The sequence below is a fragment of the Salmo salar genome, chromosome 09 (assembly GCF_965601325.2).
Source record: "Salmo salar chromosome 09, fSalSal1, whole genome shotgun sequence".
Taxonomy (NCBI): Eukaryota; Metazoa; Chordata; class Actinopteri; order Salmoniformes; family Salmonidae; genus Salmo; species Salmo salar.
Window position 1 is genome coordinate 163,773,084 of NC_138299.1, and position 18,116 is coordinate 163,791,199.

The following is an 18,116-nucleotide window of genomic DNA, read 5'->3' on the forward strand; positions in this document are numbered from 1 at the left end:
AGATGTATCATACTGGTAAAATATATGTATCATACTGGTAAAATAGATGTAAAATTGAGGTATCATACTGGTAAAATAGATGTATCATACTGGTAAAGGAGATGTATTATACTGGTAAAAGAGAAGATGTATGTTTGGGTTTGCTTATGTTATTATCATCACCTGTTAGTAGAAAATATAATTTTGCCATTAGAAATTACCACCAGCCTTTTTGTACGAACCACACAAGTGATATCTCTCCTACAGAATAGATTACAGTTATGAGTCTGTGTGCAGAACCTCCAGAAATCAACTCCAGACATTAATACCAGAACGCATATACTTTATTCCAATTCAAAGTATTATAGAAGGAGATAAAAGATAATACATGCAAATAATATCTATAACATGATCAGTTACTGAATATAGTTTCATTTTTGTTGTGTGCATTTAGATAAATGTCTAAACACCAATCCTTTAACCATGAGGGGTTTAGTCCTACGCTCCAAAGACAGTCAACAGTAGTCACCTCAATCAGCCCGACTAACCGGTGTCTGTATGTAGCCTCGCTACTTTTATAGCCTCGCTACTGTATATAGCCTGTCTTTTTACTGTTGTTTTATTTCTTTACCTACCTATTGTTCACCTAATACCTTTTTTGCACTATTGGTTAGAGCCTGTAAGTAAGCATTTCACTGTGAGGTCTACTACACCTGTTGTATTCAGCATTTCACTGTGAGGTCTACTACACCTGTTGTATTCAGCATTTCACTGTGAGGTCTACTACACCTGTTGTATTCAGCATTTCACTGTGAGGTCTACTACACCTGTTGTATTCAGCATTTCACTGTGAGGTCTACACCTGTTGTATTCGGCGCACGTGACAAATAAACTTTAATATGATTTAGTCTGACAATTACACAAACTAGCTATGGCCAAAGTCACACTTCTGTGACAAATTAATCATTTCTGCCAACATTCTGTATATGTGCAATACAAGCACGGTAGAGTAGCAGACCACCAACTATTACAAGAAAAATCACTTTAGTTGCATTGTTCTGTCTCTCTCACTGTTTAACCCATCCATCCAACAGCCACCATCAGTGCTATTCATGATCAGCCAGGTAATCAAATCAACTGAATGGAAATGACTTAAAACATAATCCACACTCAAAATGTACATGGTAACAATGTAAAACATTTGTTCTGTAAAAAGTTAAATACTGCCAATTTAGCATCTTGGCTTTGTAGTGTAGCTAGCAATATATCATCAGTCGTCCAGAAGAAACTGAACGACGTTATGAGTGAATACTGTGTTAGGGCTCTATTCAGTCTGGATAATGTGTTAGGGCTCTGTTCAGTCTGGATAATGTATTAGAGCTCTATTCAGTCTGGATAATGTAATAAGGCTCTACTCAGTCTGGATAATGTAATAAGGCTCTACTCAGTCTGGATAATGTAATAAGGCTCTATTCAGTCTGGATAATGTGTTAGGGCTCTGTTCAGTCTGGATAATGTGTTAGGGCTCTATTCAGTCAGGATAATGTATTAGAGCTCTATTCAGTCAGGATAATGTGATAGGGCTCTATTCAGTCTGGATTGCTGAAGTGTTATAGATAGCACACTAGAAATGTAAAGGTAATTTCCTATTGAGCCGACATTTGCAGCTTTTACCGTCAATGCAGTCTCTGCTAATGCGAAGGCATTGCCTTCAAATTTCAATCAATTACCGCGATACGGATTGAATAGAGCCCTAAGTGTTATCAACATTTAAATAATCTGAGAACGTACCGATTCTGATCATAGAGGAAGAAATATAGCAATAACATAATGTTGCTGTAGTGTTCTCTTGTTCTGGAAGAATGGAAACAAACTCATAACATTTTTATATAAAAATAAGAAAACAAAAATCACATACTTGTTTGTTCTATTCTAGAACTCTTAGAATCCTCACAGGGTTAGTCAATCAAAATGGCCACCATGTCTAGAGACGGCATTTTGCCTCTATGACTACTCAGAACTCTGTTACGTCAAACCCTAAGTCATGCTCTCATTCGCTTATACATATGTAGTTAAATAGATAGCGGTTGATAATAACAAATCATTTTCATAATTTTTGTCACCCGTGAAGGCAGATTCAGTATTATTTGAAAGAAGAATTATTAGGAAATGTAAAAAAAAAAGAAAATAACTCATCACAACAATTCCTGACTTTAGTAAAATCATAGCGGATTGATTTTTGTTTTTGTTTTTTTCCCCATGAGGAGAAATTATAACTGTACATCAACTCGAGTCACCAAGCTGTAACTCACATTTACCATTGATCAAATCAAGCCCCGGCAGTAACCTCATAAAAATGCTTTTCAAACCAGCTAAAACATGTCCTAACCACCACCTGCTTCAGCACAGCACAAAACAGCAGGTCTACACGAGGGCAGTAAGTCCATAGACTGCCTTTCAGACATGGACATCCTAAATTACACCCTATTCCCTCAAAAGGTGCACTACTTTTGACATGTATTGAGTGGTGAACCATGTAGGGAATAGGGTGCCATTTGGGACACTGCATCAAACCAGTTGTTATTGATCCAAAGTGCCTTTTGTTTTCTTGTTTTCTTCAAACTGTTCATTTTTTTTGTGGGGGGGGGGTTATTGATTAAGAATATCCTCAGGTAATAGGGAAAGAATGAAAGCTGAGTGTGATTGATAAGGCTACAATAACCCTGATAAAATCATAACGAATCTGCCAACCAGAAATCATGACCTGTTGAAAGAGGCAACTTGTAACTGATTCTGGTTTTGGTTCTGAAGAGCCCAAAGTCAGTTGGATCTGTTGCAGTGATGTGCTGAAAGGTGAACCGGTTAAAATGTATCAATCTATCTATAAAACATCAAGATAAACTAAAAACTAAAAAGCAGTTTGATCTATAATAAATCATGAAATAAAAACCTAATAAACTTAGAAGATTATTAAAAGATAAAACAGAAATAAGACAGAAATATAAAGAAGCTAGGGTTAATTAAAAATTAGAAATCCCGGTAACACTTTACTTAAAACACCAAGCATCATAACAACATGTCATATCAACTGACATAACCTGTCATAATATGGTCATAACAGTCATGAAACATATATTTACACCTGTTGTGACATTGTGCTATTTTAGGGCTGGTTATGACACATATATAACAATATAAAATCTCACAAAACCTAGCACACAAGGCAAAACATTCCATTACACCACTTGTCAACAGTATGTTTATGTAATATAAAATATTCTGAAATGGACCATATTAAATTATCATTGTAATTGTGCACAGATTGATGTCAGACATGCACCTACCCCCCCCCCCCCCCCAGTGCTCTTTTCCTGATGACTGGGACGAATGCAGGAGCAGGACAAGACACCCTCTTTTTGACTAATGACTGAAATAAGTCGATGTACGTGAAAAGCCTATCTGATTATGATGGTCATAATGCTTCTTAACAGTGTTATAAAGTGTATTTAGTGCAAGTAAAGTGACAGGGTGGTCATAACGCTTCTTAACAGTGTAATAAAGTGTATTTTCTACAAGTTATTTAAAGTATGACTGTTAAGAATTCATTGCAACAAAAACAACAATGGACTTAACAAACTTACAGTATATAGGTGTCATAACCAGCCATAAAATAAAACAATATGTCACAACAGGTGTAAATATATGGGTCATGATAGTGTTATGACAGGTTATGTCAGCTGTTATGATCATGTCATAACGTGTTCTAAATGCTGGGTGTCAAGTAAAGTGTTACTGAAGTCCCATAATAATAACACATTTTTATAAAAACAGAAATATACTGTTGATTATTGGACATTAACGTAAGTAGACGAGAGTGTTTTTGATGTTTGTTCGGCAATAATACAACTTCTTAGAGACTGCATTATTTAGTATTATTACTTGGCGTAGATTTCTTTGCTCTTCTCTCAAAATACAACTGAAGGCACTTGATTTGACAAAGAAAGGTTGAACTTATAAACATGCTGGCACAGCCAAGCAGCAGCAGTATGTATAGTATAGTATAGTATAGTATAATATAGTATCGTATTGTATAGTATAGTCAGTGGTGTAAAGTACTTAAGTACTACTTAAGTCGTTTTTGGGGTATCTGTACTTTATTACTTACATTTTTGACATCTTTTACTTCACTACATTCCTAAATAAAATAATGTAAGTTTTACTCCATACATTTTCCCCGACACCCAAAAGCACTCCTTACATTTTGAATTCTTAGCAGGACAGGAAAATAGTCTAATTCACAAACTTATCAAGAGAACATCCCTGGTCATTCCTACTGCCTCTGATCTGGCAGACTCAGTAAACAGAGAACATCCCTGGTCATTCCTACTGCCTCTGATCTGGCAGACTCAGTAAACAGAGAACATCCCTGGTCATCACTACTGCCTCTGATCTGGCAGACTCAGTAAACAGAGAACATCCCTGGTCATTCCTACTGCCTCTGATCTGGCAGACTCAGTAAACAGAGAACATCCCTGGTCATTCCTACTGCCTCTGATCTGGCAGACTCAGTAAACAGAGAACATCCCTGGTCATCCCTACTGCCTCTGATCTGGCAGACTCAGTAAACAGAGAACATCCCTGGTCATTCCTACTGCCTCTGATCTGGCAGACTCAGTAAACACGCATGCCTCTTTTGTAAATTATGTTGGCGTGTACCCCTGGCTATCTGTACATTAAAAAACAAGAAAATGGTGAGGTCTAGTTTGTTTAATGTAAGGAATTTTAAGTGATTTATACTTTTAAAGTATATTTAAAACCAAATACTTTTAGACTTTTACTCAAGTTGTATTTTACTGGGTGACTTTCCCTTTTACTTGAGACATTTTCAATTAAGGTATCTTTACTTTTTACTCAAGTATAACAATTGGGTACTTTTTCCACCACTGAGTATAGTATAGTATACGGGGTCCCCGGCCCAGGCTGCAGGCAACAGCCCATCCCCCATCACCACCACACAGAGCTAACATGTCCTAACTGGGACTCCATCTTGTGTAACCTAGGCTATGTCCCAAATAGCACCCTATACCCTATCTGGTGCACTTCTACCAGGGGCCATAGTAGTGTACTATGTCAGGAATATGTGCAATTTGGGGTGAAGCATAACGTACCTAAACTAACCTTCCAAATCAATACAGTTCTTTACACAACTTCAGATATATCATTTGGGGTTTTCTCAGGCTCATCATTAAAAACAAAAACTATTTAAAACAACAATGTAAAATACATGAATTGAAAGAAAAAAGGCAGGAAAATACAATGCTTGAATGCTATTGTCAGGAAGCCTGGGGCCGAGGTGAGAGGAGTACAGGCAGGCAGCCACCCAGATCAGATGTGGGGGTTGGGGGAGAAGGAGGGAGGGTTGGGGGAGAAGGAGGGAGGGTTGGGGGAGAAGGAGAGCAGCAAGCCCCTTGCCTTGCCGGCCGGCCAGCAGGTAAGACACCCTAGATGTAAAGGTGGGGTAGAGAAACAAACAAGCAGCTGCCCTGCACCAGGTAAAGATGATGGACAGATTGAGAATGATAGCCGTGAGAAAAGAGTCGGGGACCTTTGAATAAATTGTGTGTTCACAGGCCAGCCTTGAAGACACACACAACAAAAAGATATAGAAACAACAGAAAAGCAGTGCCTCAGTCGGCCATGTTATCATGTACACTGCCCGATGACAAATATCATCATCCATATCTAGGAATGAGGAAAAGATTGTTATTTTAATCAAGGCAAATACACATCGTTCACTGGTCTGAGAGTTTGACTAGGCAGCAGGTGAACGTGTAGACTATAGGAGTGAAGAGCAGGGTACAAAGCTCTGTCTCTCCTATAGAGCCCATAGGAGCTCATCCCAGGCTCCTCTCCTCTCTCCTATATACCTGCAGGTCAGAGCATGTTGTTCCACTGCTCAAATCGTGTGGTGGGTCATGACTAAACACCCACCTCAATTGGTGGGTCAAGAAGCAAAAAAAAAAAAAGTTTGTAAACCGATGTTGTATACTATAGCTTATCAGTGAGAAGGACCAGGTCCAGCTTGGTCTATAACCATGTGAGGAAGCTCTCCTTGTCCATCTTGGTGGCCGCCAGAACTGACTCCATGTCGTTTAGGATGTCGGAGCTCAAGGCTTCCTGGAGACTAGGCATTAGCTCTTCCCCCTCCACGGCCATGCTCTTATTCTCCAGCGTGCCCAGGTCTACATCTGTCCCCGGGATGGTGTCCAGGTAGTCAGGGAAACGACTGGGCTGTGTTCCCATGGAGACCGGCAGGGAGTCCCCTGATTATGACAAAACAACCACATGGATGTGTTATGATGTTGTTCTAATGCACTATGTTATAATGCATTATGATGTTGTTCTAATGCACTATGTTATAATGCATTATGATGTTGTTCTAATGCACTATGTTATAATGCATTATGATGTTGTTCTAATGCACTATGTTATAATGCATTATGATGTTGTTCTAATGTACTATGATGTTGTTCTAATGCATTATGATGTTGTTCTAATGTACTATGTTATAATGTATTATGATGTTGTTCTAATGCACTATGTTATAATGTATTATGATGTTGTTCTAATGCACTATGTTATAATGTATTATGATGTTGTTCTAATGCACTATGTTATAATGCATTATGATGTTGTTCTAATGCACTATGTTATAATGCATTATGATGTTGTTCTAATGCACTATGTTATAATGCATTATGATGTTGTTCTAATGCACTATGTTATAATGCATTATGATGTTGTTCTAATGCACTATGTTATAATGCATTATGATGTTGTTCTAATGCACTATGTTATAATGTATTAGTGCATGCTTGTTATAATGTATTATGATGTTGTTCTAATGTACTATGTTATAATGTATTATGATGTTGTTCTAATGCACTATGATGTTGTTATAATGTACTATGTTATAATGCATTATGATGTTGTTCTAATGCACTATGTTATAATGCATTATGATGTTGTTCTAATGCACTATGTTATAATGCATTATGATGTTGTTCTAATGCACTATGTTATAATGCATTATGATGTTGTTCTAATGCACTATGTTATAATGCATTATGATGTTGTTCTAATGCACTATGTTATAATGTATTATGATGTTGTTCTAATGCACTATGTTATAATGTATTATGTTGTTCTAATGCACTATGTTATAATGTATTATGATGTTGTTCTAATGCACTATGTTATAATGCATTATGATGTTGTTCTAATGCACTATGTTATAATGCATTATGATGTTGTTCTAATGCACTATGTTATAATGCATTATGATGTTGTTCTAATGTACTGTTATAATGTATTATGATGTTGTTCTAATGCACTATGTTATAATGCATTATGATGTTGTTCTAATGCACTATGTTATAATGTATTATGATGTTGTTCTAATGCACTATGTTATAATGTATTATGATGTTGTTCTAATGCACTATGTTATAATGCATTATGATGTTGTTCTAATGCACTATGTTATAATGCATTATGATGTTGTTCTAATGCACTATGTTATAATGTATTATGATGTTATAATGTACTGTTATAATGTATTATGATGTTATAATGTACTATGATGTTCTAATGCACTATGTTATAATGTATTATGATGTTGTTCTAATGCACTATGTTATAATGTATTATGATGTTGTTATAATGTATTATGATGTTGTTATAATGTATTATGATGTTGTTCTAATGCACTATGTTATAATGTATTATGATGTTGTTCTAATGCACTATGTTATAATGCATTATGATGTTGTTCTAATGCACTATGTTCTAATGCACTATGATGTTGTTCTAATGCACTATGTTCTAATGCACTATGATGTTGTTCTAATGCACTATGTTCTAATGCACTATGATGTTGTTCTAATGCATTATGATGTTGTTCTAATGCACTATGATGTTGTTCTAATGCATTATGATGTTGTTCTAATGCACTATGTTATAATGCATTATGATGTTGTTCTAATGCACTATGTTATAATGCATTATGATGTTGTTCTAATGCACTATGTTATAATGCATTATGATGTTGTTCTAATGCACTATGTTATAATGCATTATGATGTTGTTCTAATGCACTATGTTATAATGCATTATGATGTTGTTCTAATGCACTATGTTATAATGCATTATGATGTTGTTCTAATGCACTATGTTATAATGCATTATGATGTTGTTCTAATGCACTATGTTATAATGCATTATGATGTTGTTCTAATGCACTATGTTATAATGCATTATGATGTTGTTCTAATGCACTATGTTATAATGTATTATGATGTTGTTATAATGTATTATGATGTTGTTCTAATGTACTATGTTATAATGTATTATGATGTTGTTCTAATGTACTATGTTATAATGTATTATGATGTTGTTCTAATGCACTATGATGTTGTTATAATGTACTATGTTATAATGCATTATGATGTTGTTCTAATGCACTATGTTATAATGCATTATGATGTTGTTCTAATGCACTATGTTATAATGCATTATGATGTTGTTCTAATGCACTATGTTATAATGCATTATGATGTTGTTCTAATGCACTATGTTATAATGCATTATGATGTTGTTCTAATGCACTATGTTATAATGTATTATGATGTTGTTCTAATGCACTATGTTATAATGTATTATGATGTTGTTCTAATGCACTGTTATAATGTATTATGATGTCTATAATGTACTATGATGTTCTAATGCACTATGTTATAATGCTATTATGATGTTGTTCTAATGCACTATGTTATAATGTATTATGATGTTGTTATAATGTATTATGATGTTGTTCTAATGCACTATGTTATAATGTATTATGATGTTGTTCTAATGCACTATGTTATAATGCATTATGATGTTGTTCTAATGCACTATGTTATAATGCATTATGATGTTGTTCTAATGCACTATGTTATAATGCACTATGATGTTGTTCTAATGCACTATGTTATAATGCACTATGATGTTGTTCTAATGCACTATGTTATAATGCACTATGATGTTGTTCTAATGCACTATGTTCTAATGTATTATGATGTTGTTCTAATGCATTATGATGTTGTTCTAATGCACTATGTTATAATGCATTATGATGTTGTTCTAATGCACTATGTTATAATGCATTATGATGTTGTTCTAATGCACTATGTTATAATGCATTATGATGTTGTTCTAATGCACTATGTTATAATGCATTATGATGTTGTTCTAATGCACTATGTTATAATGCATTATGATGTTGTTCTAATGCACTATGTTATAATGCATTATGATGTTGTTCTAATGCACTATGTTATAATGCATTATGATGTTGTTCTAATGCACTATGTTATAATGCATTATGATGTTGTTCTAATGCACTATGTTATAATGCATTATGATGTTGTTCTAATGCACTATGTTATAATGTATTATGATGTTGTTCTAATGCACTATGTTATAATGCATTATGATGTTGTTCTAATGCACTATGTTATAATGTATTATGATGTTGTTCTAATGCACTATGTTATAATGTATTATGATGTTGTTCTAATGCTACTTATGATGTTGTTCTAATGCACTATGTTATAATGTATTATGATGTTGTTATAATGCATTATGATGTTGTTCTAATGCACTATGTTATAATGCATTATGATGTTGTTCTAATGCACTATGTTATAATGTATTATGATGTTGTTATAATGTATTATGATGTTGTTCTAATGCACTATGTTATAATGCATTATGATGTTGTTCTAATGTATTATGATGTTGTTCTAATGCACTATGATGTAATGCACTATGTTGTAATGCACTATGTATGCCTATGTTGTAATGCACTATGATGTTGTTGTAATGCACTATGATGTTGTTGTAATGCACTATGATGTTGTTGTAATGCACTATGATGTTGTTGTAATGCACTATGATGTTGTTGTAATGCACTATGATGTTGTTGTAATGCACTATGATGTTGTTGTAATGCACTATGATGTTGTTGTAATGCACTATGATGTTGTTGTAATGCACTATGATGTTGTTGTAATGCATTATGATGTTGTTCTAATGCACTATGTTGTAATGCATTATGATGTTGTTCTAATGCACTATGTTGTAATGCATTATGATGTTGTTCTAATGCACTATGTTGTAATGCATTATGATGTTGTTCTAATGCACTATGTTGTAATGCATTATGATGTTGTTCTAATGCACTATGTTGTAATGCATTATGATGTTGTTCTAATGCACTATGTTGTAATGCATTATGATGTTGTTCTAATGCACTATGTTGTAATGCATTATGATGTTGTTCTAATGCACTATGTTGTAATGCACTATGATGTTGTTCTAATGCACTATGTTATAATGCACTATGATGTTGTTCTAATGCACTATGTTCTAATGCACTATGATGTTGTTCTAATGCACTATGTTCTAATGCACTATGATGTTGTTCTAATGCACTATGTTCTAATGCACTATGATGTTGTTCTAATGCACTATGTTATAATGCACTATGATGTTGTTCTAATGCACTATGTTATAATGCACTATGATGTTGTTCTAATGCACTATGTTATAATGCACTATGATGTTGTTCTAATGCACTATGTTATAATGCACTATGATGTTGTTCTAATGCACTATGTTATAATGCATTATGATGTTGTTCTAATGCACTATGTTATAATGCATTATGATGTTGTTCTAATGCACTATGTTATAATGCATTATGATGTTGTTCTAATGCACTGTTATAATGCACTATGATGTTGTTCTAATGCACTATGTTATAATGCACTATGATGTTGTTCTAATGCACTATGTTATAATGCATTATGATGTTGTTCTAATGCACTATGATGTTGTTCTAATGCACTATGTTATAATGCACTATGATGTTGTTATAATGCATTATGATGTTGTTCTAATGCACTATGATGTTGTTCTAATGCACTATGTTATAATGCACTATGATGTTGTTCTAATGCACTATGTTATAATGCACTATGATGTTGTTCTAATGCACTATGTTATAATGCATTATGATGTTGTTCTAATGCACTATGATGTTGTTCTAATGCACTATGATGTTGTTCTAATGCACTATGTTATAATGCACTATGATGTTGTTCTAATGCATTATGATGTTGTTCTAATGCATTATGATGTTGTTCTAATGCATTATGATGTTGTTCTAATGCACTATGATGTTGTTCTAATGCACTATGTTCTAATGCACTATGATGTTGTTCTAATGCACTGTTCTAATGCACTATGATGTTGTTCTAATGCACTATGTTATAATGCACTATGATGTTGTTCTAATGCACTATGTTATAATGCATTATGATGTTGTTCTAATGCACTATGTTATAATGCATTATGATGTTGTTCTAATGCACTATGTTATAATGCATTATGATGTTGTTCTAATGCACTATGTTATAATGCATTATGATGTTGTTCTAATGCACTATGTTATAATGCATTATGATGTTGTTCTAATGCACTATGTTATAATGCATTATGATGTTGTTCTAATGCACTATGTTCTAATGCATTATGATGTTGTTCTAATGCACTATGTTCTAATGCACTATGATGTTGTTCTAATGCACTATGTTATAATGCATTATGATGTTGTTCTAATGCATTATGATGTTGTTCTAATGCATTATGATGTTGTTCTAATGCACTATGATGTTGTTCTAATGCACTATGATGTTGTTCTAATGCATTATGATGTTGTTCTAATGCACTATGATGTTGTTCTAATGCACTATGTTCTAATGCACTATGATGTTGTTCTAATGCACTGTTCTAATGCACTATGATGTTGTTCTAATGCACTATGTTATAATGCACTATGATGTTGTTCTAATGCACTATGTTATAATGCATTATGATGTTGTTCTAATGCACTATGTTATAATGCATTATGATGTTGTTCTAATGCACTATGTTATAATGCATTATGATGTTGTTCTAATGCACTATGTTATAATGCATTATGATGTTGTTCTAATGCACTATGTTATAATGCATTATGATGTTGTTCTAATGCACTATGTTATAATGCATTATGATGTTGTTCTAATGCACTATGTTATAATGCACTATGATGTTGTTCTAATGCACTATGTTATAATGCATTATGATGTTGTTCTAATGCACTATGTTATAATGCACTATGATGTTGTTCTAATGCACTATGTTATAATGCACTATGATGTTGTTCTAATGCACTATGTTATAATGCATTATGATGTTGTTCTAATGCACTATGTTATAATGCACTATGATGTTGTTCTAATGCACTATGTTATAATGCACTATGATGTTGTTCTAATGCACTATGTTATAATGCATTATGATGTTGTTCTAATGCACTATGTTATAATGCACTATGATGTTGTTCTAATGCACTATGTTATAATGCACTATGATGTTGTTCTAATGCACTATGTTATAATGCACTATGATGTTGTTCTAATGCACTATGTTATAATGCATTATGATGTTGTTCTAATGCACTATGTTATAATGCACTATGATGTTGTTCTAATGCACTATGTTATAATGCACTATGATGTTGTTCTAATGCACTATGTTATAATGCACTATGATGTTGTTCTAATGCACTATGTTATAATGCACTATGATGTTGTTCTAATGCACTATGTTATAATGCACTATGATGTTGTTCTAATGCACTATGTTATAATGCACTATGATGTTGTTCTAATGCACTATGTTATAATGCACTATGATGTTGTTCTAATGCACTATGTTATAATGCACTATGATGTTGTTCTAATGCACTATGTTATAATGCACTATGATGTTGTTCTAATGCACTATGTTATAATGCACTATGATGTTGTTCTAATGCACTATGTTATAATGCACTATGATGTTGTTCTAATGCACTATGTTATAATGCACTATGATGTTGTTCTAATGCACTATGTTATAATGCACTATGATGTTGTTCTAATGCACTATGTTATAATGCACTATGATGTTGTTCTAATGCACTATGTTATAATGCACTATGATGTTGTTCTAATGCACTATGTTATAATGCACTATGATGTTGTTCTAATGCACTATGTTATAATGCACTATGATGTTGTTCTAATGCACTATGTTATAATGCACTATGATGTTGTTCTAATGCACTATGTTATAATGCACTATGATGTTGTTCTAATGCACTATGTTATAATGCACTATGATGTTGTTCTAATGCACTATGTTATAATGCACTATGATGTTGTTCTAATGCACTATGTTATAATGCACTATGATGTTGTTCTAATGCACTATGTTATAATGCACTATGATGTTGTTCTAATGCACTATGTTATAATGCACTATGATGTTGTTCTAATGCACTATGTTATAATGCACTATGATGTTGTTCTAATGCACTATGTTATAATGCACTATGATGTTGTTCTAATGCACTATGTTATAATGCACTATGATGTTGTTCTAATGCACTATGTTATAATGCACTATGATGTTGTTCTAATGCACTATGTTATAATGCACTATGATGTTGTTCTAATGCACTATGTTATAATGCACTATGATGTTGTTCTAATGCACTATGTTATAATGCACTATGATGTTGTTCTAATGCACTATGTTATAATGCACTATGATGTTGTTCTAATGCACTATGTTATAATGCACTATGATGTTGTTCTAATGCACTATGTTATAATGCACTATGATGTTGTTCTAATGCACTATGTTATAATGCACTATGATGTTGTTCTAATGCACTATGTTATAATGCACTATGATGTTGTTCTAATGCACTATGTTATAATGCACTATGATGTTGTTCTAATGCACTATGTTATAATGCACTATGATGTTGTTCTAATGCACTATGTTATAATGCACTATGATGTTGTTCTAATGCACTATGTTATAATGCACTATGATGTTGTTCTAATGCACTATGTTATAATGCACTATGATGTTGTTCTAATGCACTATGTTATAATGCACTATGATGTTGTTCTAATGCACTATGTTATAATGCACTATGATGTTGTTCTAATGCACTATGTTATAATGCACTATGATGTTGTTCTAATGCACTATGTTATAATGCACTATGATGTTGTTCTAATGCACTATGTTATAATGCACTATGATGTTGTTCTAATGCACTATGTTATAATGCACTATGATGTTGTTCTAATGCACTATGTTATAATGCACTATGATGTTGTTCTAATGCACTATGTTATAATGCACTATGATGTTGTTCTAATGCACTATGTTATAATGCACTATGATGTTGTTCTAATGCACTATGTTATAATGCACTATGATGTTGTTCTAATGCACTATGTTATAATGCACTATGATGTTGTTCTAATGCACTATGTTATAATGCACTATGATGTTGTTCTAATGCACTATGTTATAATGCACTATGATGTTGTTCTAATGCACTATGTTATAATGCACTATGATGTTGTTCTAATGCACTATGTTATAATGCACTATGATGTTGTTCTAATGCACTATGTTATAATGCACTATGATGTTGTTCTAATGCACTATGTTATAATGCACTATGATGTTGTTCTAATGCACTATGTTATAATGCACTATGATGTTGTTCTAATGCACTATGTTATAATGCACTATGATGTTGTTCTAATGCACTATGTTATAATGCACTATGATGTTGTTCTAATGCACTATGTTATAATGCACTATGATGTTGTTCTAATGCACTATGTTATAATGCACTATGATGTTGTTCTAATGCACTATGTTATAATGCACTATGATGTTGTTCTAATGCACTATGTTATAATGCACTATGATGTTGTTCTAATGCACTATGTTATAATGCACTATGATGTTGTTCTAATGCACTATGTTATAATGCACTATGATGTTGTTCTAATGCACTATGTTATAATGCACTATGATGTTGTTCTAATGCACTATGTTATAATGCACTATGATGTTGTTCTAATGCACTATGTTATAATGCACTATGATGTTGTTCTAATGCACTATGTTATAATGCACTATGATGTTGTTCTAATGCACTATGTTATAATGCACTATGATGTTGTTCTAATGCACTATGTTATAATGCACTATGATGTTGTTCTAATGCACTATGTTATAATGCACTATGATGTTGTTCTAATGCACTATGTTATAATGCACTATGATGTTGTTCTAATGCACTATGTTATAATGCACTATGATGTTGTTCTAATGCACTATGTTATAATGCACTATGATGTTGTTCTAATGCACTATGTTATAATGCACTATGATGTTGTTCTAATGCACTATGTTATAATGCACTATGATGTTGTTCTAATGCACTATGTTATAATGCACTATGATGTTGTTCTAATGCACTATGTTATAATGCATTATGATGTTGTTCTAATGCACTATGTTATAATGCATTATGATGTTGTTCTAATGCACTATGTTATAATGCATTATGATGTTGTTCTAATGCACTATGTTATAATGCATTATGATGTTGTTCTAATGCACTATGTTATAATGCACTATGATGTTGTTCTAATGCACTATGTTATAATGCACTATGATGTTGTTCTAATGCACTATGTTATAATGCACTATGATGTTGTTCTAATGCACTATGTTATAATGCACTATGATGTTGTTCTAATGCACTATGTTATAATGCACTATGATGTTGTTCTAATGCACTATGTTATAATGCACTATGATGTTGTTCTAATGCACTATGTTATAATGCACTATGATGTTGTTCTAATGCACTATGTTATAATGCACTATGATGTTGTTCTAATGCACTATGTTATAATGCACTATGATGTTGTTCTAATGCACTATGTTATAATGCACTATGATGTTGTTCTAATGCACTATGTTATAATGCACTATGATGTTGTTCTAATGCACTATGTTATAATGCACTATGATGTTGTTCTAATGCACTATGTTATAATGCATTATGATGTTGTTCTAATGCACTATGTTATAATGCATTATGATGTTGTTCTAATGCACTATGTTATAATGCATTATGATGTTGTTCTAATGCACTATGTTATAATGCATTATGATGTTGTTCTAATGCACTATGTTATAATGCATTATGATGTTGTTCTAATGCACTATGTTATAATGCATTATGATGTTGTTCTAATGCACTATGTTATAATGCATTATGATGTTGTTCTAATGCACTATGTTATAATGCATTATGATGTTGTTCTAATGCACTATGTTATAATGCATTATGATGTTGTTCTAATGCACTATGTTATAATGCATTATGATGTTGTTCTAATGCACTATGTTATAATGCATTATGATGTTGTTCTAATGCACTATGTTATAATGCATTATGATGTTGTTCTAATGCACTATGTTATAATGCATTATGATGTTGTTCTAATGCACTATGTTATAATGCATTATGATGTTGTTCTAATGCACTATGTTATAATGCATTATGATGTTGTTCTAATGCACTATGTTATAATGCATTATGATGTTGTTCTAATGCACTATGTTATAATGCATTATGATGTTGTTCTAATGCACTATGTTATAATGCATTATGATGTTGTTCTAATGCACTATGTTATAATGCATTATGATGTTGTTCTAATGCACTATGTTATAATGCATTATGATGTTGTTCTAATGCACTATGTTATAATGCATTATGATGTTGTTCTAATGCACTATGTTATAATGCATTATGATGTTGTTCTAATGCACTATGTTATAATGCATTATGATGTTGTTCTAATGCACTATGTTATAATGCATTATGATGTTGTTCTAATGCACTATGTTATAATGCATTATGATGTTGTTCTAATGCACTATGTTATAATGCATTATGATGTTGTTCTAATGCACTATGTTATAATGCATTATGATGTTGTTCTAATGCACTATGTTATAATGCATTATGATGTTGTTATAATGTATTATGATGTTGTTCTAATATATTATGATTTCGTTATAATGTATTATGATGTTGTTCTAATGTATTATGATTTCGTTATAATGTATTATGATGTTGTTCTAATGTATTATGATTTCGTTATTATGTACTATGTTGTTATAATGCATTATGTTCTAATGCACTGTTGTTCTAATGCACTATAATGTTGTTCTAATGCACTATAATGTTGTTCTAATGCACTATAATGTTGTTCTAATGCACTATAATGTTGTTCTAATGCACTATAATGTTGTTCTAATGCACTGTTATAATGTATGATGTTCTTCTAATGTACTATGATGTAGTTCTAATGTACTATGATGTAGTTCTAATGTACTATGATGTAGTTCTAATGTACTATGATGTAGTTCTAATGTACTATGATGTAATGTCCTAATATAATCCCATAATGATCCTGACTAAATAACAGCCCAGTCCATTGAATAACTTATTGACAAACCACTGATACTGGAAGTGTATTGAAAACACAGAGTTAATCACATCAGAGATACTGACTGACACCAGACCATCTCAACATCAGGTCCATGCTGTTAACTGGAATATAATAGATACTAACCATACTACTGTAGTGACTGATACCAGACCATCTCAACATCAGGTCCATGCTGCTACCTGGAATATAATAGATACTAACCATACTACTGTAGTGACTGATACCAGACCATCTCAACATCAGGTCCATGCTGCTACCTGGAATATAATAGATACTAACCATACTACTGTAGTGACTGATACCAGACCATCTCAACATCAGGTCCATGCTGCTACCTGGAATATAATAGATACTAACCATACTACTGTAGTGACTGATACCAGACCATCTCAACATCAGGTCCATGCTGTTAACTGGAGCTAGTATGTCTCACCAGTGTCCATCTCGTCCACACTGTTGAGGAAGTCGTCGGGCGTACGGGGGACACTGTCCACACTGTTGAGGAAGTCATCGGGCGTACGGGGTACACTGTAGCTGCTCATACTCAGACCGCTGTCTGTGCTCTCATCCCTGGAGTGGTAGGTCCCACTGTGG

General features: G+C 32.9%; 1 protein-coding gene across 1 annotated transcript in view; it reads right to left on the reverse strand.

Moving 5' to 3' along the window:
• Positions 1 to 305: 305 nt before the first annotated feature.
• LOC106613407 (transcriptional coactivator YAP1) overlaps positions 306 to 18,116 on the reverse strand; it is a 58,596-nt gene continuing 40,785 nt past the window's right edge. The window contains exons 7-8 of the mRNA XM_045724945.2: positions 17,956 to 18,110; positions 306 to 6,302 (exon numbers count right to left, since the gene is read on the reverse strand). Coding sequence (XP_045580901.1) covers positions 6,067 to 6,302; positions 17,956 to 18,110 — 391 coding nt within the window. The 3' untranslated portion in view covers positions 306 to 6,066. The remainder of the gene's footprint in view (positions 6,303 to 17,955; positions 18,111 to 18,116) is intronic.